Source organism: Crocodylus porosus, unplaced genomic scaffold (assembly GCF_001723895.1).
Source record: "Crocodylus porosus isolate Cpor-Errol unplaced genomic scaffold, CroPor_comp1, whole genome shotgun sequence".
Taxonomy (NCBI): Eukaryota; Metazoa; Chordata; order Crocodylia; family Crocodylidae; genus Crocodylus; species Crocodylus porosus.
In genome coordinates, this window is record NW_017728932.1 from 14,252,799 (window position 1) to 14,274,683 (window position 21,885).

The 21,885-nt window shown below is 51.6% G+C and overlaps 1 protein-coding gene across 1 annotated transcript in view; it reads left to right on the forward strand.

The window, feature by feature from the left end:
• Positions 1-15,557: 15,557 nt before the first annotated feature.
• TBX4 (T-box 4) overlaps positions 15,558-21,885 on the forward strand; it is a 51,213-nt gene continuing 44,885 nt past the window's right edge. The window contains exons 1-3 of the mRNA XM_019545310.1: positions 15,558-15,601; positions 16,011-16,141; positions 18,154-18,332. Of these exons, the coding sequence (XP_019400855.1) occupies positions 15,558-15,601; positions 16,011-16,141; positions 18,154-18,332 (354 nt within the window). The remainder of the gene's footprint in view (positions 15,602-16,010; positions 16,142-18,153; positions 18,333-21,885) is intronic.

A 21,885-nucleotide genomic window follows, 5' to 3' on the forward strand; every position in this document is an offset into this window, starting at 1 on the left:
ATACTGATCACAGCAGTAAATTGAAAATATATTGAAATCATAAAGCATTGTTTCAATTTATTGGTAATATAAAAATGTTTGAAACATTTTTTTTCCCCCCTGCCTTGTGAAGAAAGAGGTGGAAGCTGTTATAGGAAAATCTGCAGTGTTGTTGGTCTAAATTCCTGTGCTGTAGAGAGGAAAAGAGATGTCCTGTGTTTGCAGGTATTCGAAAAACAGGAACAGTCTGGGTGTAATGTTTTGACCCAGCATGTAGTACACCGGACCATTGCATTTTTCCCCAGGGCCGGCTTCAGAGCCATTGGAACGGAAACAGAGACTTTTGCATGGGACAAATGCTTACTTCTGTCCTCCTGGGACATAGTTTTACTTTCTAGTTGTGTCAGCTATTGGCCTAAACCCTTCTGAGTACTGAGCAGCGAACTAGTGGGCGATGGGCACGAGATACAGCGGGGCCTTACAAAGCACCTCTAGACTTGGCTGTGTCGGGTGCATGCCAGGTCCGTGCATTAGGCCTGCGTGTCGCTTCAGCCCGTCGGGAGCCCTTCCTTGACCTTCAGAGGCACATGGGCTGTGTGCCTCTCCTCCGAAGACACGGCCATGACTTTGGCTTTTGTCACGCCGATTAAATGTGGCAAAAGCGTTGTTCAGGCTCCGAGGGTGTGGGTTGCAGTCGTGTTGGCCTAAGGATGTCGGCAGACACGGTTCTTTGGGTAAATGCAGCATCTTTTATTAGAGCTGCTCAAATAGTTGGAAAAAATCTTCTTAGCAAGCTTTCGAACACAAACACCCTTCGTGGGGAGCTAGTTCATGCCCACTTCTGAAAGGGGAATATCCCCCCGTTAACCTCGCGTTCCCTGAAATCAGCTTTTTTATCAGCATTCAAGTCAACGAATCCCCGGGTAACTCGCCGGAACAATTCATGCAAGCCCATCCTTGGCCTGGGTTGCATTTCATCCAAGATATTCTCTCTTACTCCTCTTTCCAGTTTCTCTTCATCCTCGAGGAATTTCGAGAGACAGAATCAACTCCCTAGAGCAATATTGGGAATATTTTTGTCATCCCTGCCTGTCCCACCCAGTGGATTGTATGCCCGTAGCACCGAGTGAACTCGGGATAAGAATACAGTCTGTCCTTTCTTTAGTGATCTGCTCGTTAGGCTTTAGCTCCCTAAACTGCACCAGGGTTTAGATTTTAAAGTTTTCCATCCAGTACAGGGGAAGGCTCCTGATGGCATTCGTGCCAGTCTTGACGGCGCTATTACCCATCCTTCTTTTATCGTATTCCTTTCTTTCGATCCCACTGTTGCCCCATTTTGGTTCATCCAATTATTTGCATAATATTTCTCTTCCTTAGTAGCTGGCCTTTACCGAATTGTGCAGGATGAAATGGAAAGGAGCCGTGAGCGATTGACTTCCCTGCAGCATTTTCAGCTCGCAGGTAGACTCTCACAAATATACCCCTACCATCTTCCAGCATATTTACCCACTGTAAAATGGGTGGTGGCTGACTTTAAATATTAGGGAGTCAGAAGCTCTGACTTTCTTTCCCCAGCTTGCCACCGGACAGACCCCTCGTGTACCCACCACCACGACTGGCCTGAGATCCCCAGAAAACAGCTGCTGCCCAAAGCATTGTTTTCCTATTCATGCTTTATTAAACTATGGACCCAGCAAAAGTGGCCATTGAAGGATTTCAATTAAACCTGTTTCTCCAGTACTTTAACAAGCAAAATCAGAACAGACAAAAGTTTTCCCTGTCTCATTTATTTACCATGGCTGGTAGGGAAGTTTCAGTATCCTAACTTTACAAACAGGAAACTAAGGTGACTTCTTCAAAGTCACCCACAAAGCCTTGAAGTCTCCAGAGTCCCAGACTGGCTACTTAGTCACAACGCCACCTCTTAGGTGTCTAAGTGATACCTGGATTTTTAAGCGTGATCCCAATCCACCCTGCCTTAGTCCCTGTAAAACCACACACACCACTTTTCATAGATGCTGCTAGGGTTGGGAGGGACCTCAACAGATTGTCGATTTTAATTATTCACTCTTACGGCTAGGATGGACAAAAAGAGAGGTGCCATGTTTGTGTGCAAATTTTCTTTTCCCTGGGAACTTGACCGGGGAGGAATAGGATTGCACTTAGACACCCAAGTCATGCTTAGATGCCTCGTGGGTAGAATAGGATCTGGCCCCGAGTATGATCTGGTCGCACCCTGTGAGAAACAGAAAAGTTAGCACAAAGGTGAGTGACTTTTCCTTGAGCCTGAGATTAAGGGTTGTTACAAAAATAATGTCTTTTCTGAGACGCGGGCAGGGTGGGACAGGATTGCACATAGGTGCCTGGGGGGTGGAATAGCATCTGGTCCTCAACGTCCCGCTGCTGTGTTCACTCAGGGCGCAGGCAGATCCGCACAAAAGCATTTGGAGCCTTCCCAGAGCTAATGGATTTAAAGTCATAGCAGCAAAAGACTATAGGCTTTCTCTGCGGACTCCAGTACACACGTGCTAAATCAGGTCACCTCTGCTGCCAGTACCGCAGAACGTCACTCAGACGTGTCGTTAAAGGGTTAACTCCAGCAACTCTTGGATAAGTGTAAAAATATTAATAAGGTTGCCGCAGGTTTCTCCAAAATTGGGATTTACTGTGGTAATCAAAACTAATGTTTTGGATCCATGCAACATCCCTTTTCGGAATGAACGACTAAATTAAACGGACCGTCATAAAGAGTGTACATAACCAAATCAATCATGTTTATTGCATTTAATCAAAACTTGATTCAGTTAAATGCATTCCATATGATAGCCCTCCGATTCACATGATACATTCTTATTTCAAACCTGTGGTGCAGATCAGTAAATATTTCACCCTTAAACAGAAGGGAAGGCTCAAGCTTTGTGCTGTGATGCATTAATAGGATTAGCGGCATTCATTTGCTTGTGCTGTTAAGAGGAGGCCTTGGACATCCGAGGACAAGGCCAAGGGGACGCTCGCCGTGTACAAGCGCTGCTCATTTCATCCGGCGCTAATTTCATTTTGCATTGTACCCGCTTGTGCAGAGAGGGGGAAATCCTTCGCTGTGCAAAGCCAGCGCAACATCCCGGCAACCTTTTAACACCCATAGAACATCCTATTTCTGAGAGCTTCGCTAGCCTTTAGAAGGAGGCATGGGTTTTGTGTTGGGTCCCTGCACAGAGGAGGTTTTTATCCTTCTGCCCTGACCCAGCACCCTGTGCTGCGTGAGCAGACCAGAGCTCTGTGGAAACCCACAGGGGATCTGTGTGGGCCCAGAGGTTCACCCAAGTGTGTCACATTGCAAGGTTGAGGCATAAGGATTCCTGGCCTGAAGGGTTTGCACTGCAGCTGTGTGTGGAGGGGAGAGGCAGTGCTCGTGCCATTTCTTCAGCACGGGGTGTCAGGGATCCCGTGACCCCTTGTGGCATCTGAATTAAAACACTGCTCTGCCTCCTTCATAGGCTCCCGCCGTAAAGCAGTGTGTATGCGTATGCTCCGTAACGTCCCAGCTCCTGCCTTTGTTCGCTCCCTGGATCCTATGCTGTAATAGTAACAACGCCCCATAAACTCCAGGCTAAACTTTCTCCCCCCAAGACTGGCCAATTCCAGGCTTTTTTCCATGTACAACCCCTCTGACCCAGGCCTTAATTACCTCTGCCCTAGGAAAGGCTTCCACTGCTCCTATATCCTGGTGCTAATTGAATCCACCTGACCTGGCAATAATTGTACGGCATCTTTGGGAAGGCTTCAAGCACCTACTAGCCTGGCTGACTCGCCAGAGAAACCCAGCATTTGCTATGCACGCTTCTCGGGAGATTTGTCCCAGTGGCCTTGGCATTATGCCTATTCCCCTGATTTCAGCCGAGGGAAGGGCAGAGACACAAGCTTAGATTTGGATCCAAACTTTAAATTCCTGTATGTCCAGAATAGAGGGCTTTGGATGGACCCAGACCTGATACCGTCTGGCTGCAAAGTGTAGTTCCCTTCGGGCCTTTTGGGCCCTGCCCCTTATTCTGCTGCTTCCCATGGTACCCCCTGAAGTCGTATAGCCTCCCCCTCCCCGGCATAATTTGTGCTGTGCCGAGGAGCCTGTTTGGTATGTTGACTTCTTCCTATGCACAGTTTTTCCGCGCATTGTTCTCTACTGCCCAGGACAGATGGGATTTGGAACATATGGCTCTCAGAGCCAACCAGTATTTTTTTTTTTAACCTAATAAAAATAAGAAAAGAAAAGGCCTGTTGGAGAAGGAGGCGATGTCCAGTCGCTTGAGGTTGTTGGAGTAAAGTCGGGACTTGTTCTGAGGGAGAGACTGTCTGTCCTTCCCTGTCGTGGGCAGCCCTGGGCCCAGAGGTTGTTGGTACTTATAATAAAAAGCTCCATTTGGAGAAGAGGATTTGAGCAGCCGGGGCCTTTTTTCCTCTTCCTGCAAGTTGCATTATAGACGTTATATTAGAATTCCTCCTAGCTGCCTCTGTAGTCCGCGACATTAATCTTCCCTAAAAATGTGCTCCTTCCACAAAGCCTCTCTGTATTGATCCAACAAAGACAATTATATATTTAGAGGGGGGACCAGCTGAAATGTTTGAGATTGGGCCTTCAGCTGGATTTATTATGTGTCTGAACTATATTGTCTGCCTATTTTTTATTCTAAGCCTCTATGACAGGGGTCATGTCTTCCTCTATATACTGTACAGCACTGAGCACACTGATGGGGCTATATTAAATACTAAAAATGATTAATAGCAATGTATAAGTAAGCACACACTTCTCTTTTGGTTGGGGGGGTGGGATTTGGGGGCTCGGGGGTGTTTTTTGAAGTACAACAATGCCTTCACAGGTCCCATGCCTGCTCCCGTTGGAATTAATGACGTAAACTGGTGAGGTCCGAGCGAAAAACAGCGCTCTTGGACAACCAGCATGTCCCTTTTCCCAGGGTCTGGCTCAACACACAAAAGGTCGTTCCCGAATGATGCTGTAGGAAGGTCCAGACCACAGCATCTCTCCAGAGCAGGGACTGAGAGGCTCCTTCCCTCAGGGCCTTTCTATCATAGACCTTCGCCTTCCTCAGAAAGCCGCTTTAACCCTCTTTTAATAATGAGGGTTTGCTCTAATGAATCCCGTCTGCCCCGGTGAGCACCAGTAATTAATAGGCGGGCTTCCACCCACTGCTAAGAGAAGAGGGGGGCAGGAGAGTCCAGCTGCTGTGTTACGAATGGCCAAGCCCCCGCCATTGCCAAAGGAAGAGGGTTTGAACCTGTCCTTTGCGTAGCGTGCCTTCTACAAAGGTCCGGGCTCTGGAGTTACTGCGTCTCCAGAAAAAAGGCCGACGTTTGCAATGAAACGAGGCGCTTGTGGCATTTCTGACGTTGCGTTTCGTGAACCGTTTCAGGGAGGTGTCTCGGGTTGGTTCCCACGTCCTTTCTCTCGTTTCTCCCAGCCTGAAGGGAGCCCTCCCGCAGCTGTCCTCAGCCAAAGGCAGGGGCTGCTCAGGACCTCGACCTTCTCCACAGAGCGGCGCGGCGCGCACGTGTCGTGCTACGCTAAAATGCAAGTGTGGGCCGGGGCAGCGTGAAAGCCTCATACCTATAGACATGCCCGAGGGATTCAAGCCCAAAGGACGTTCTTGCAAGTCCTTTGCATGCGACACTGCCATTGACGACTGCCCCGAAAGACCGGCTTAGCAGCAGCGGCAGGCAGAGCCTGGGGGAGAGGCGCTGATGCTGACCAGAAGCTCTGCCTCAAAAATAGTGGTATGGAGAAGATAAGAAGCCAGGGCAGCCACACTGAGAGCGTGCAGAGCCCAACTGGAAAGAAAATGGGAAAATAATGAATCGCCTGGATTTGACTGTTTCCAAACACACGCTAGATTAATGTGCAAAGTCTTCTCCATAACGCAGAAGGCACGAAATAAATCCCGCGCTGCTCGAATAACGAGGGAATCAATAGGATTATGAGGTTAAGGCTGGAGTAAACCTGAATGACAGCTGCAAAATAAATTTTATTTGGAGGACATGGCTGAGGTTAAATGAGACATAATAAATAATTTAAAGTATTTAGGGGTGGGGAAATAGTCCAGAGATGTAAGGAATAGCACAAGGCCTTGTGATCTCTAAATCTGCCCAGTGTATATCAATTGCCTGGCATGGGTTGGTTGTTTGGAGTTTTTTTAACAACATTATGTGTGCCGTGTCCCAGACTCGGCTCAGGGCTGTGTTATGGAAATGGCCCTCCTTGCCGCCTGCCCAGTGCTAGCTGGGGGCCGGAGGAGCTGGGACTGGGAGTGTGGTGGGCAGAAAGAGGGCAGCATCCCTACACATGACTTGAGTCCTGCGTGGAGCACATGGGATTGGAGAGGGGACAGGCAGGACACAGAAAGCAGAGCAGCAGACCACGCGGGGAGCAGGGGGCAAGCAGCGGAGAGCGGAGCAGCGCGCCGAAGAGCTGTCCGGGCGATGGGCGCTCCGAGAAGAACGTGATCGCATGCATAGCCGGCGTGACCTTGGAGCCCCTCCTCTGCTGCAAGGCCTTGTCTTCATCGTGCCAACAGAGGCGCTGGGAGGGCACGTGGGGGGGTCGCTAGCCGAGCTGGGAGGCGAGACCGAGTCGCCCTTGCATTACGAGGTGCAACGTCACGGGCCGCTATGCTGAGCGCTGCCCAAACGTGGAGCAAAGAGGGGTAGGCTGCATCCCTGCAAAGCATTGCTGGGAGTGAAAGGCAGAGCACAGCAGCGTGGCCTGGACTTCACTTCAGCCTGCAGGATGGAGGGGTTATTGGGGGAGCTTCTTGCCACCCCCTCCCCACACTCATCCCTGCCTCTCCCAGGGGTTTGGGAAAAGGATTTTCCCCAATGCAGCTGGTTCTTTTGCTTTCCAGTTCTCAGGCCAAAGTGCAAAAGCTCTTGCTTTCGACGGGGGAGATTTGCAATTCAGCCCTTTGGGGGCCGCTCCAAGATGCCGCTTGCCCCAGATGCTTTTCCATCGGAGATTATTCCTGTATCCCTGCCTTGCCATTAACATCCGTGCTGCGCTGTGCTCCTGCAACGATCGCCTGCGTATGTTTTTCTAATCATTAAGCATGTGACTAAGAGATACGTCCTAACTGCCTAATGCAAGCTGACAACAGGTATTCCCCCAGGGCAAGGACGGGAGAGGAAGGATAGGAGGAAAATTACTTAAATTCAGTCCCTGGCCAGGAGATGTCTTTCTGTGTTAAGTATTTAGCATCTCTGTCAGGCTTGTGTGCGGGTAGCGTTTGAGGGCCAGAGGCAGGGACACGCCACCCGCGGACCTGATCATACCCAGCTCTGCGGCAGAGGTCAAATCCTGCACCTCCAGCTCGGCGGGGTGCAAGGGCACTCAGCACTGCCCAGGACTGCATGTTTGTTGGAGGGGCCTTCCAGTCTCGAGAGGCTTTTTGCTTCCTCCAGAGAGACTTTTCAAGTTTTAAAATGACTCATTTATTTAACAAAAATAACAAACCCTTTAGTGACCGAAGGCCAGAGTTGGGCAGCCTGAATTTATACCGACCATCACCCAGCTCGCCTTCTTGAAACCTCTTCTTGGAGTAAATTGTACCAAAGGGTAGAAGATATTGGCTTTGTCAGCATTACTACCAGCCCCAGATCAGGGTCATTGTACCACCTTAAGAAAGCCACTTCTTTCTCCATGTTTCTGCGGTAAAACTGCTGACCATATCCACACGACCTCATACGGATATTGTGACACTAAGTCATTCCTGGCTGAAGCGTCTTGAATTTTCAATGGAAAGAGGAAAAACAGGAAAAAATTAAAATCCAATTTCAAATGACGATTTTGAAGTTTTGTTTTTTTCTTTTTTTTGTATTTGGTTTTCACTGTTTCTGCCGCTGACAGTTGTGCTTGCCTATCAGTGAACTCGGGTCAGAAGAGAAAGTGGCTGGCTCTGGTTTTCAAAGTAATCTATGCTGTTTAGATATGGCTTTCATTAATCTCACCGGGCGATGCATTTCGTTCCTGCAGGCTACTTGGAAAGTCTCCTTTGTCCGTTTTATTGTTCGTAACAGATTTCTAACCACTTTCACTTCCTGGTCATTACGCGCGAGAGGAATCCAGCATTGTTTGCGCAGCAGACTCGGCAGGGGGATTATGCTAAGTCCAAACCAAAACCCCACAACACCGACAGTTTTGCCTGAAACACTGTAAAGCGTGCAGCGATTCGAGCATAATGTGTGGACTGTTTGTGTTACCAGGCTACAAGGTAAACTTACCCAAAAAAATGTTTCCTGAAGCTGAACATCGAGCGTCCGATTAGAAGCCAGTTGCAGGAAGCCGCGGCGGGCGCTGGATAACTCCGAGGAGTAGAAACAGGATCTTTCGCGCCCTTCACCTCTCTGTTGTGGGGAAGCATCTGGGCCAGGTCAGCAGCCACATAAATTTCTTACCAGCAAATGACTGTTTGGTGGCTGACGCAACCTGGGTTTGATGCTTTCGGCTAATTCCCCACGGGCAGATGTTCGCACTGCAGCATGCACTAATTGGGCCCCTGCTTTCCAGCCGTGGCAGAATGGGCCCTAGCGAACGACCCGCTAAGGTCTTGCGGGGTCAGGGCTGAGGCCCTCCCAAGGGAAGCTCGCGTTGCCCCGACTCCTTGCGCCGAACGTGTCCGGTGGATAAATAAGTGGCTTTGCTCTGCAGATTTGGTGGTCTGGCCCCCGGCCACGAGCAAACAATTTGCACACACAATAGATGGCTCGAGGAGAGTCGGAAACATCGAGCCCTGCTTGATAGGGGATGGGCTGAACTCCTTCCCCTTCTTTGCATCCTTCCCTTTAAGGGTTTTGTAGTCTGGTCCATGAGATGCTCGCGCTTTGCAACCGATGTGGCACCGGGAGAGTAGGGGTGGGAGCGAGCTGGTCTCCGGCTTGCCCCAGGGTTGGGCCTGTTGCAGGGTCAGTGTTGGCATCGTGCTTAGCAGCCGCTGTCGAGATGGGAACAGCAGGTCAGGCAGAGCCACGTGGAAGCACCTGCCTGGAAAACACCTGCCCCCTACCAGGGCCAGCTTTACTCAACCGCGCGAGTCCCTTGCTTTCTTCACGAACACTAAATTCGTGTTGTGCAGCCCTGCATCCCTGACCCATCTCCCCAGCTTTGGCGTCTGCTCCAAGTTCCTCTCCGTCTGCTTGGAGAGGACACAGCTGCCACTGGGGAGAAGAAATTAAAAGGGCCTCGGGGACCAACCAAAAGCAAGAGCCGGCTGGGCAGTAACAAGCCGGTCTGCGTGACGATGAGCCCGCGCTTTCCACCACATGTGGTCACACGGGCTACTCCAGACGTGGGCTGGGCTCCAGCACATGCCTGCGCACAGGATGCAGCGCGCAACCCAGACTCCTGGTTTTTGGTTTTCACAAATAAACCCCCACAGGCATCTTCCCACAGCTTGCTTGCGTATCCACAGGTATTTCCTCCTTTCCTCCTCAGCCTAATACCCTGCTGGCCCATGGGGCTCCAAAACAGCACGTGGGAAAGGGTCGCCATCACTTGACCTGACTCCCAGATGTAGGCGGCTTCTTCCCAGAGCGAGGGAAAGCTTCGTTCCTGTGCTCCTAGAGAAGTGACCTCTCCACCGAACCCACGGACTCCCATATTACTGAGTTCAAGAAGGGGCCTGGTTTGGGCCCATATTACGCCTGAGCTACACCGCCTGTCATTTGCCATCCATTCGTTTGGAGGCTGAATGACTTGTCTAATCAGCATGCTAGCATCCAGCTTCCTACCCTTTCAGCCACCATGCATAGTGCATTTGGCCTTTATCCAAATATAATTATAATTATATTATAATTTTTATAATTTTTATTTAACAATGCCCAGTTTTTGGTCAAATCACTGGAGACATTTCACAGCTTTGTAGAGCCAAAAAGGCTCCCCAGCACACTGAGAGTCTTGAGTCTCGTGATGGCCCACTGTGGTTGCACGGGCCTCCACACGGCTTTATTTGCGCCACTTCTCAGTGCTGTGCTGGGCAGTGTAGACATATATATCTCCAGTGCCGGGAATACTGCTTGTTTCTGCTCTGCGAAGGCAGCAATATGTCATCCCAGGGTCAGGACTAGCCTAGAGCTGGTGGCATGTGTGCCCGCTGAAACTCATAGCACCAGGATCTGGGCCTTAGCACATGGATGTTTTAAGCTGCACCAGTTTAACTCGAATCACTCTTTAAATCAAGTTAGTTGAGCCAATGCAAAACTTGTGGTCCACAGTCTGGAGTAAAGGCTGGTTTTATGTAGTTTAACTGAGTAAGAACTTGAGCTAAGCTAACTTGATAGCGATAGCAATGACTGTCCGTGCATGGTTTTGTACTGGGGTCAGTTGACTTTCAAAACTCAAAGTGGGCTACATCTGCGTAGGCTGGGCTTGAGCAACGTTTCATTTCCTGCCAAGGCTGTAAGGTAGGAGGCCAATTAGTGTTTGCGGCTGTGTGAACATCTGTCCCTTGGGAATTAGCTGAAAGCATCAGACCCAGGTCACATATGCCACCAGCAATGAGTTTGGAGCGCTGCTGCCCTGGACTCAACAACCCAGAGAAGCGGGGCTCTAAATAGCTGAACGTAGCGTTGAAGGTGAATCAACCTGTTTCGCATTGCCTGTGTTCAACCTGTGCATGTCCTTGTGCTCACTTCAGGTTAGGGTATTAGTGTATACAGCAAATTACTAGATTTCTTGTATCAGGTCCTAACCCTTCTCCCCAGCCGTCACCCCGCACTTGCATGTATTTCAACCTGTGCCATTTTGCACGGCAGGTAGATTCATACCTGGAACCACCACCTGGCCATGTCCATACCCAGTGGGTCCATATTCATGCATGCACGTACACAGAGCCGTGCGCGTCAGTGTTTGCTACTACTGAGCTACAGAGACCTGCTCCCACATATGAAAACCATCAGCCGTGCATTGCATACATGTTCATCCAAACCAGGCACATGTGAGATCTTTATACGGCATGGTGCAAAGTATGCCTCGGTGTTTAATTATAAATTGCTACAGTGCATCTGGAAAGTTCGGGATTGTCCTGTTGGAGCAGGGGGTTGGACTAGATGTGACCTCCTGAGGTCCCTTCCCAACCCTTATTTTCTATGATTCTGTCATTAATCTAGAGGAAATCTTCGGAAAAAACTCTCAACTGTAAGGATAGCGGGGCAAGGGGCTAAGCTGTCTCGGGAAGTTGTGAGCTTCCCTTCCACTGCAGGTGTCCGAGGGAAGGTTGGAGAGGCACCTGTCGGGGATGGTTTAGGAACATATGACGTGTCTCCCTGAATTCCCTGGGATACTTGGCAGGATGCAGAGTCCCTCAGGCATCCCGGAGTTTGCATTTGTGGTCTGTGGCAAGCTATCATCCCCGCTGCGCTATACAGCTCCGCACAGGGGTTTACAACAAGCTTCTGGCTGCAGAATGAGGTCGCCAGTTTGCTCAACTTTTGCCGTTGTCGTTCTTGTCTTGTTTGCATGTTTCAATGTGCGATCGGCTGGTAAGAAAGCGGAGGTGAAAGTGTGCGAGGGTGGCTCCTTCCTGCCTCACTCTTGCTCTGGAAAGGAGGAAGCAGCACCTGTGGGCAACATGGGAGTCTCATCAAAAATCAGAGGCCTCCACAAGCATTGGGCCAGCCTGGACAAGGCCCTCCAGCAACTTTCACCACCAGTGCACAGGACTGACGGGGCTAGTATTGCATCTGGGCGCCTCTGAGTCCCCAGCCTGGACGGCCAGTGGGATTGAGCCCCAGGCTGGAGGAGGGCTTGATCTCTGAAAGGTCTTGGAAAGGGACATCGCTTCAGTTACGGATGGAACAAGTTGAGGACTTGAAGGCTGTTACTCGGGCAAAGTTGTCCTGCGGCCCCGGGGGACCCTTGTTGGTTTGGGACAGTCTGGTCAGTCGTGGAAAGAGGAGCGTTTGAGTGAGAGCTTAGATGCAAATTCTGCCTGCAACCCCAGCCGTGCCGACTACACCGAGCGCTCTCGGCCACTTCGCTGTTTGACATCACACGTGAATCCCAACACCACTGCCGAGGTCAGGAGAGAATTGGCCGACACCTGCATTGTGAACGCGATCCCGCCGTGTGCCGAGACGCCGTGCTGGGATCGCTACTTCAGCAGCTTGGGTTTGATTTTTCGAGGCAGCGGTTTGTAGGCACAGCCAACAGGGGAGGCTTTGTACAGTAAGCAGAAAACCTGGTTTGAAGTTGCTCTGTCGGGGGGCTGTTTTCCAGTGCAGGGGCTACCTATTGATTTCTTTTTCAGTGTCGCTAGAGGCTTCTTTAAGGTTGCAATGTCGACATGGCACATTAGTCTGTACTGAATATTGGCAGGGAAGTGCATTTGTTTGGGTTTTTTTCACTGGAAAAACACACTCTTTTTATCTCCCTGAGCCCGCGGGACTCCGGAGAACAGGAGCGTGGTACACTGCGGGGATCCAGTGAAAAAGCATAAAAGTGCAAGGTGCCACGATTCAGATTGCATGAGGGGCTTGGTGTGAACATGCACACGAGTGAGGCACGTCCAGAGAGGAGAGCGAACCCTTTTCTCTCTCTCTTTTTTTTTTTTTTGCTTTTCTGCTGCCCAGGGTTTCACCAGGCCTTTTGTGCAGCAATAAGGGCATGCATAAGGCAGGGTAGATTTGCACCTTAGAGACTAACTACATCAGAGATGCATACGTTTTGGTAAGCAGAGGATGCTGCAAAAGGACTGCAGGAAGCAGAGCTGTGAGATAGAAAGCAGGGCTTAGAGTACAAAGGGTAGGGAACAGGGAGGAAAAAGGAAGGAGCACAGCTGGGCGAGGCAAGGTGGGTAGGAGAGAGGACATGCAGCCAGTCAGCTAATTGGCTTATCGTCCTCAGGAGTAATACAAACCAGGGCTGTCCTCTTTAGAAAGCTCAGAGCGCTGCCTCCAACTCATCCTCTCCTCTTCAAGCCCTCCCTTCTTCCGCCGAGGTACAACCGCAAGATGGGAGGGGAGCGTGCAGGAGTGGCCCACGGCCCACACCTCCTAGCCTGTGTCAGGACCGGAAAGCCCAGCTGGAGAGCCGAGGTGCAAGATCCCGAGAGGGGAACCGCGGAGGACAGAGAGAGGCAGCAGCATCCCTCCCAGTGGTGGAAAGGGGGATGGAGGAGGTCTGGAGAGCGCCTCAGGTGAGATCCCTCTCGACCTGTAAAACGGCATAGGCTGGAGGAGCCCTGCGTTGCTTGGGACTATAGGTCAGGCTCAGCAGCTGCACACCGACGGCTGCTCACGAACCTCATGTTTGTCTCTGCGGTGCACAGCCACCAGGGAAAGCACGTGAATCCTCCCGCTTGGACTCCCAGCATCCTCCCAGCTGAGTGCAAAGAGAGTCCCTGCAAACTTGCAGGGGCAAGGCTATGCCACACAGTCTAGTGGTCCTGATTTCAGACAGCAGAGGATGCTCTATCTGCATGTTTATGGGCGTAAGCACACATGCAAGAGAGGAGTCAGAACTCGTGGCAGAGGTGACAAAAAAGAAGTGATATCTTTTATTATTTTGCAAAGTCTGGAATTGCAAGCTTTCAGGCACAAGTGCTGTTCCTCAGGCACAAGAGAAAAGTTTGCAAAAGTTCTCCCAGGTAGAAATGCAAGTTCATATTCCCTACGGCTACCACCCGGATACCTGACACCATGTTACATGCACTCAGGCGTATACAGCCACGCATGCTCATACATGCTACATAAGCCAGGATGTTGCAGTATTTAATGTAAATGCATATTTAATGCCATTCATAATTCAGATGAAGAAGGTAAAGGGGGACAACTGACAGTGTCAGGAAAGCCCTTGCGTAGCTTTATGTTTTCAGGCAGCACTTCTCAGCCCTGTTTTCCCGTCCGCAGCTCAGGTGATCTGCCCCAGGCCACAGAGGGGAGTCGGTGTCAGAGCCACAGGCCACAGAGGGGAGTCGGTGTCCATCCTGTCCCGTTCACAGACTGCGAACCCCCGCCCCTTCTCCATCCCTCTCCAGCCGGCAGGATGGAGCCCGGAGCTGGGGCTCGGAGGCAGGAGGCTCTGCTGAGCAGGTATGGGCTGAGGGTGAGAAATCACAACGTGTGAAACGAAAGGGGAAGCACTGGATCTAAAGAATCACCACAACTGCTACAAGGTGTTTCTGAAGCTGTCATCAAACCATCTGCCTCCTGCCCATAGGTAAATAACTGCGGGATAGCAGGCAGCCACCGCTGTGCCTTTCGAAGCGCACCGAGCGGGCCGGGGTGAGCCGGAGAAGCCTGGCCCCAGGCCCAGCAGTGACTTCTCCTGTATGCAGCGTGCTGAAGAGCCCGGAGCAATGGCAAACGTAGCTGCCAAGGTTAGGACTCCACGAACGGAGGAAAACAAGGGAGACGAGAGCTTCCTGCTATTTGCTGCGTGGGGCTGGGAAGGGAAAGGAGCAGAACGGCCTTTTCCATGTCGTGGCTGCTCAGTAAACCCCTGCGCTGCAGCGCCTCGCTCCTCGTAACTCATCGAAGGGACACCCCGGCTGGAGGGAAGCATGCAGGCGACTGAGAGAGGCGCTGCTGGTGCCTGGGGAGAATTTATAGCTCTTAGTTTAAGAACCAGGCCGGCTCCAGAGCAGGGGGCACGCGGGCGCAGCGTGCACGGGGCAGGTCTGTTTCCCATTTTTATCTCCGTGAGCTGCTTTCTCGAGCAGTGCTCGCGGTTCTGCTCCGTGCACCGTAGCAAGCCCATCAACAAGCAAGACGCGGTCTCAGTGCCGCCGAACGCTAGGGCAGGCGGCCTCCGGCTCCTGCCTTGCGTCACCTCCTCTAAGCGGGTCAGGGTTTGCACCTTGTGCAGTGTTTCCAGGTGAGGGGAGAAGGAAGGAGGCTGCGTGCACGTTTGTTATGGATCCCAGGGCACCCTTCAGCAGATTAGCCACGCTAACTCTGCTGTCACAGGCAACTTCTCCCACTGGCGGCAATTCCCATCCAGCTGTCCGGTTGCTTTAAATCCCCATCCGAGGGTGCGGACAGCCGAGCAACCGAACATGCTTTCAAATGATCGCGCTTTGCAGCTGACCCGCTGCAACCGTTTCATCCGTCCGCTCTAAGCGGAAGATAAACCATTGCAACCTTAAACCTGTTTTGTCCTGAGCTAGGGCTGACACTGGTTAACCTCTTCTCTGCTGGAACAGAAGCAGGCCGAGTGTGGTTACCTTGGTTCAGCTGTGGTGTACTCCCAAGACGAAGCTCTTTAAAACCAGTTTGGTGTTTGCATCTCTCGGCAGCCCGAGCACCCTGCCTAGCTGGGCGCTGTCGCATCCTGGCTGCGCTCCATCCTAAAGAAGGCTACACCTCAGTGAGAGGCCGCACAACCTCTAGGCTGTACGCGAGATCTTATGGGGCAGATCATACGGTGCTTTACCTGCTACTTTGCCTTGCTTGTGGAGGCACAAGGTGGCTGCAAACCAGCAGCCTATGGGTTGGTCTGGAGTAAGGTGAAGCCCCCAGGGCTGTAGCACTAGGGGATCCGTTCTTTCCTGGCTTGTAGCACATGGGGTGCACGAGGGCCCATGCAAGAGCAGCCCCTCGGAGAGTGTGAAGGGATGCAAGACAGGTGCGTGCTTGTGCACGCACACACATGCACGTGCACGCACACGCACGCCTGCACCCCTCTGCTCCTCAGCTGCACCACTCCCAGCATGTGAGGCTCATGCCCAGTACAAAAGCAAGCAGCTCTTGTTCTGCGCCAGGACATGCCAGTAACGTGGCAGCCAAGTGCCAAGGTGCACGGTCCAAGAATGACTTAGGGGCAGAAGATGGTAGCTGCCTCTTGTGCCAAGGCAAAGCCTGTGTTTCTGATGCCCAAGGGTAGGTATGCAGAACAGCTAAACATTTCCACTGGATTTTACAAGGCTGTGTAACTTAAACAGCTGAATCCATCTCCTGGTGTAACTCCCCTAATGCCGGTATCCAAACACTTCCAAGGACTGTGGTACATTGTGAATCCCCTGGCTCTTTGGCAGCTTGCTGTTGAAAAGGGGCCGCTACTCTGGTCCAGGCTCTCCCCATCTTCAGCCTCTGCAGAGTCAACTGGGATGGCCACTGACCAAAGGATGCCCTACAGACCCTGGTCTTTGCTTCCAGCAGGAGACTGGTAAGCTGGAGACCTTTGGGGGCAGGGTGTGCTTTGGGGACCGCCATATAGTGCAACCCAATGTTGCTTGGATAGGATTTGGCTGTCAGCTAGTCCCCTGGTCGACAGGTGGGAGGCAATGCCTCCTGTTCTTGCAAAATCCTCTGTGAGCAGATGCCTGGGTGCAGTTTGCCCGGCTGTGCAGGGTAGGGGGCTTGTTTTCAGTGCCAGACTGAGCTGCCATAAGGACAAGGTTGCACAATGCTGACCCAGACTGATGCCTGGTGCCAGCCCCTGCTTTTTCAGGAGTGCAGAACTGGCTCGCAGTTAAAAATAAAAAGACACAGGGTGACCTCAGGAGTGTAATCTAGAGCTTTTAAAGCTTGGATTCCTTTCACTCCCCACACATCTCTCCTCTGCTCCAGCCTCCTCATTTCTCTTTCTCTGCAGTAAACTTAAACCGTCGCTAAAGTGCCCAAGGAAGACGCCATAGATGAAATGTTGTTTTAGCCTAATTTCCTATTCCTAACATATGCTTTAATTAATGTCATTTTGTTTGATTTGCTGCCAGCGTGCCAGTGCAGCACTTCCTTCGTTTCTCAACCTCTGCAGTAACCCTGTGGAAATCCATATCGGGTGTACATGGTTTAGCTAATCAGTTGCCTTGCATTAGTCTGGAGCGCCTAGGGTTTTTTTCTGTGCAAGGTCCCAGTGCTGCGATATCCCGCCGAGGTCACTGGGAGTTTTGCTGGGAACGGACAGGAAGATCAACCTGTGGTTTTCAACCTGTGGGCCCTGAGGGGTCCACAGATTGTGTCTTAAGAGGTCCACGAAAGGTGACTGTGATCAATCAACTGTATGTGAAAGCACACACTTACAATTCAAAGGGGCCCACACCTCTGCTGGAAATTTTTTAGGGGTCTGCATATGAAAAAAGATGGAAAACCACTGCTTGGGGTCTGAGAATAAAGTGCAGGTAAAGTCCCTAGAGACGATCATTGTGCTTAGACAAAAGATGCTCGATCAGTAAATATGATCGCTGTTGTACTGCCCAGGAAGCTGAAGCACATAACTGGCGTGTCTGGGAGGGCACAGTGAGCCAGGGGCAGAACAAAGAGCTGATCTTGGGACTCCTGGTTTCAAATCCCTGCTCTCCAGCTACTTGGGATGAGGCAGAGGCACCCAGCCCTTCTAGCAAGCTGCCTCCAAGTATAATTTCTAGCACAGTTTTGCTCCCAGAGAGTCTGGTTCTTCATTGCTTGGTTCCCAACTTGCTTGGTAAAAAAAAAGCACTTTGTTCTATTTCTAGCACAGGGTTATTGCCAGGGCCTGTCTGTGCAGCATGCTCTTTGCATATTGTTGTTTGGTCTCAGAAAGCCTGAGTGTGTCACTTGTTCTGTCAAATTCGGGCGTGTTTAAGGTGCAGGGGGCTGAACCCCATGATCTTCCGAGGTCCCTTCCAGCCTTGAACCTATGGAGGGGGCAGACATGTGGGCACCTACATCAGGGAGCCAGGCTTTCCATGTTGATACCTGCAAATGAGAACCTGGGATCTGAGTCTCTAACTTTATGGGCACCAGGCATGTTCCTCAGGACAGTGTGCTCATTGGTATATTAATCTGGTCCCTACAGGTAATGTAGGAGTTAGCTCTCCTGGAACAAGTTTGCAAGGTGGACTGGGCTATGTTGGCTGGAGCATGATGTGGCTCTGCTAACAAAATCTCTTGTGTAGACACAGATCTGCAGCTCTTTGGGGACTGGGGTTAGAGGAAGTCTGGATGCTGCGAAACTCCTGCTGTTGGCAGAGCTACCTCTGCATGGAAGGGCCCAGCCCCCTTAGCGCTGCCACCAGAGCTGAAGCCATAGCAGCACCGTAGGAGGGTGTTTTGAGCTCAGTGGAGCTATGCTAAGAAGGCGCTTGCCCTCAGAGCCTTGACCTGTCGGTCTTTGATTGTTTTGACCAAGGCCAATGCAATAAATGACCTCCAGGGAGCAAAATCCCTTGTGACCCGAAGTTTTCATTTTATTTTCAGAACTTATCTCCAGAGGAAGTAAGGGATTGGCAAGACCTGGGAAGTCACTGATTGCATTTAATGGGGAGCAAGAGATTTGTCTGCATTGCTCAGCAACACAACAGCTGGATCCTGTAGGGGGTGAAGCGGCTATCGGCGCAAGGATCCCAATAGCTGAGAGCACCATCCCCTGTGGTCTGGTAGGTATCCGACAAGCTGCAGTCTCCCCGCCAGAAACTTTCTTCGGGTTGCTTCATGCCTAGTGAGCCACCGTCAGCTGCCAGTCGATGGTTAGCAAAGCCACTCGTCCCTGCTTTTCTCATCATCCAGTTTATTTGGTTTCCCTGTCCCAGGTGAAAAAGACATTATGTTCACCGCTGCTTTATCTAAATGGATGTGAGATAACAATTCCCTGTACAGCTGTGGCCAGAGGAGCATTCAGCACTGGTCTGTCCAGGACTGAAATGCATGGCTGTTATGCACAGTGGGCCTGAAATGGCCCCTTTCCCAGATAGCTCTTAGGAGCAAGACTTTCCTACTTGTCTCTTTGCTTCACATTTCATCCACCCTTTCTTGCCCTCTAGAACAGAAGGCAGATGTGAGAGCGGATGCATGCTCTTTTCCAGCACAGACATCTCCCCGCTCTCTGGTTTTCCCATTCCTTCCCCTCCCACTCCCGACAGGGAGTTTTGGATGCAAACCCACAACTAAATCCTCTTTTGTCAGGAGAAAATTCCCAGCTCCCCGGCTCAATCCTGCCCGTGGACGTGCACCCCAAATGCAGTGGAAGACAGCAGGATGCTCGGGTGTCAGATGCCTTTGCTCTCCAAGTCCTCGGGAATTCGGCTCGTCTCCCTAAAATGAACCCTTGTGCTTCTGTCTCCCAGCTCTGATGGTAGAAACAGCCCGACTCGGAGAACTGCACTTCTTGACCCTGCACCATTAAGGTCAATAGGAACTGATTTTGCTCTTGGCTTCACGGGAAACATCTGGGTCTTGTGTTCCTACCAGGAGAGGGCTAGGACTTGTATGACTATCTGAGCGCAGCGCCCAGCGCTCTGTTGTGCTGCAGCTTGAGACCGAGGATTTGGAGCTGGATTCAGACCTGGTGGGAGCTGCTTGTATCAGGCTGTACTTTGGTATTTATTTTCTCAGCTGAGTCAGGAGAGCAAATGTGTATCTTGTCACACGACTGCCCTGGATCCCCAGTTCAACACTGCCCACTGCCTTTCGCAGCCTCCCTAGGAACTTTTACTCCCCTCCTGATTTTTCCAGTTCATCAGCCGCCGGCCCCTTTCCCGGGTCTGTCTTGCTTCCTAGCCCCCCCGTGTCGTGAGGGCCACCTCCTCTCGGCATCTGGAAGACCATTTGCACATCCCCGCACACCCTCAGGCTGCATGAGGATCTTGAAGAAGTTGGGAAGTTTCCATGCCGTGCCTTTATTTTCTCTCTTTTCTCCGTCAAGTCAAACTACCCGTAGATTCTCCTGGACTCTCCCAGCCTGAGTCTCTGAAGCTTCCTGATTTAATTTGGGCATCAAAAGCTTCTAAGTGCTATTTTTGGGCTGGAACGTCCTCGGACATAAATAAAGCCCCATGAGGGTTTTCCTTTTTACCTACGATTAAACCACCATTACTTGCCCGTCCTAACCAGTTTGTCTCTTGGATAAATCCAGATGTTTCTGGACACTTCCTGTTCCGTCCCCCCCACCCGTCTTGTTCATCCAGGATTTGATAGCACATCTCTCCTTGATACCTTGGAGTCATTTCCAGTTGAAAGCTCAGCGGTGGTGTTCTCCGTCGTGGTTTTCTTACCATGTTTTGCGCTGCTGATGACGAAGCTAGAGGGAGATCCTCTAGGGCTTCGTCAGACGGAGACCATGTCTGTTAACTTCAGTGAGGCCAATCCTGCCTGGAAAGAAAATTTGGAGTCTGTGCCTGGCTCACCCACTGGGATAAAGAGCCGGTTTCTCTTTGCAGCAGTCAAAGCTGGAGAAAACCCAAGAATTGGAGATTAAAGAACTGCCTTAAAATGCACTTTTTTGGAAGGTGGTTCTCACTGCACACTTGTCCGAACACCAAGATCCGGAGCGATGATAGGGCACTGAGATGATGCGCGGAGACGTGCCTGCCCGGGAGTAGCAAAAGCAGGATTGGAAAGAAAAACAAACCCCATGAACTGCTAATTAACTAAAAATATTGACCGTGGCGTCGGTCTGACCCAATCACTGCCAAGGCTGGGTGAATGTGACTGGGGCCAGCTCCCGAAATTGTGGGCCAAATACCCAAATCCTGGGCTCACCGGGCAGCTGAGTGGCAGCAGTAGACACAGTACTGAAGAGGGATGTGCAATGTGGGTCTGTTCCTGGCTCTGCCACAAATCTGCTTGTGACCCTGGGAAACCCTGCCCCATATTTGCGCTCCCCCCTATGTGTGCATCTCACCCGATTCATACGTGAACTGCTCAAGAGCAGGGCCTGGCAGGGCCGAGCGCAGCATGAAGCTGCTGTAAAACAAACAGAAATAATGCTTGGGGTCAGAAATGGGCCCTGCGTCCCTTGATTGCCTTGCATAAGAACGAGGTGCAAACAGTACGGAGGTGTCACGCTTGTCCCAGCCTCGTTTCGGCTTGCACGTCCCTCCGGACAAGAAGGTCGGCTGCGTTGCGCCGATTTCTTGAGGGGGCAGGACGTAGAGAAGCTTCGAATATTGTAGTGGCTGCCATCGGCAGGCCAGCGGGGTTGCTGCAATCGAATCGCCTGGTTTGCGGCGTGTTGGCATGTTGCGTTGTGCTGCACGAGAACCCGCCCAGGCGTCACGGAGGTTGAGGAGTGACTGACACGTTGTCACTTGGTTGGGTTGACGAAGTCTTGGGTCATCCCATATCCCATGAGCTTAACCTCCAGGTTTCCTGGGTCTTCCTCCTGTCACCGGATGGCCCCTATCAAACGTGGCACCGCACAGGCGCCGAGCGATGGCAGGACCCGCTCCCCCTTCCAGCACATGCAACGAATAACCTTTCCGAGGGCCGAAGTGCTGCGGAGGTCCCTGCCCCAGCAGCGTGCCCCTTGGGCAGGAGTTGGTAGCTCGGCCATTGCTGCGATTCCTCCTCTTCTCAGAGGAGAGCCGGCTACACGGCCGCCGACCCACTAGGACGCTGACTGCGAGGAGCCGAGGTGTCGGGACAGCAGCACCGCTTTGATTTCGTGCCGGAGGTGTCACGAAACTGCGGGCATCGTGGTGCGTGTGGACGAGGCCCGCCAACACGACCGAGGGCTGTCTTTAAAGGACAAGCCTGCCGGTTTCCAAAGGGATCCAGCCATCCCAGCTCACTGCCGCTCTTTGCACAGTGCCAAACGCAGCTCTAAATACCAAGCAGAGGAAGCAAACGGTTTTCTTTGCTTTTTTTTTTTTTCTCTCCCTTCTGGCGCCTATCTAAGAGAAGGAGGCTGAAACGAGGGGCTGCGGCATGGGAGGCCCCAATAAAATATGGGGCGGCTCGGGGTGAGCTCTCTGCAAACACCCAGCTGGTGCACGGCTGTCCCTGCAGCGACTAAAAAGGAACCGGCGCAAATACAAACGAAATCGGCCCCGATCTTGTCGTTTGTAAAAAAACAACAACCCGGGTTTCCCGGGGTCGACTGCAAACACGACCTGGCAGCGGGGAGCAAGGGACGGCTGGGGTCCGGCTCCGACCATGGACGGGTAAAAAAGCAACACGAGGCAAACCCAGGCTGGCGGCCGGCCGGCCTGC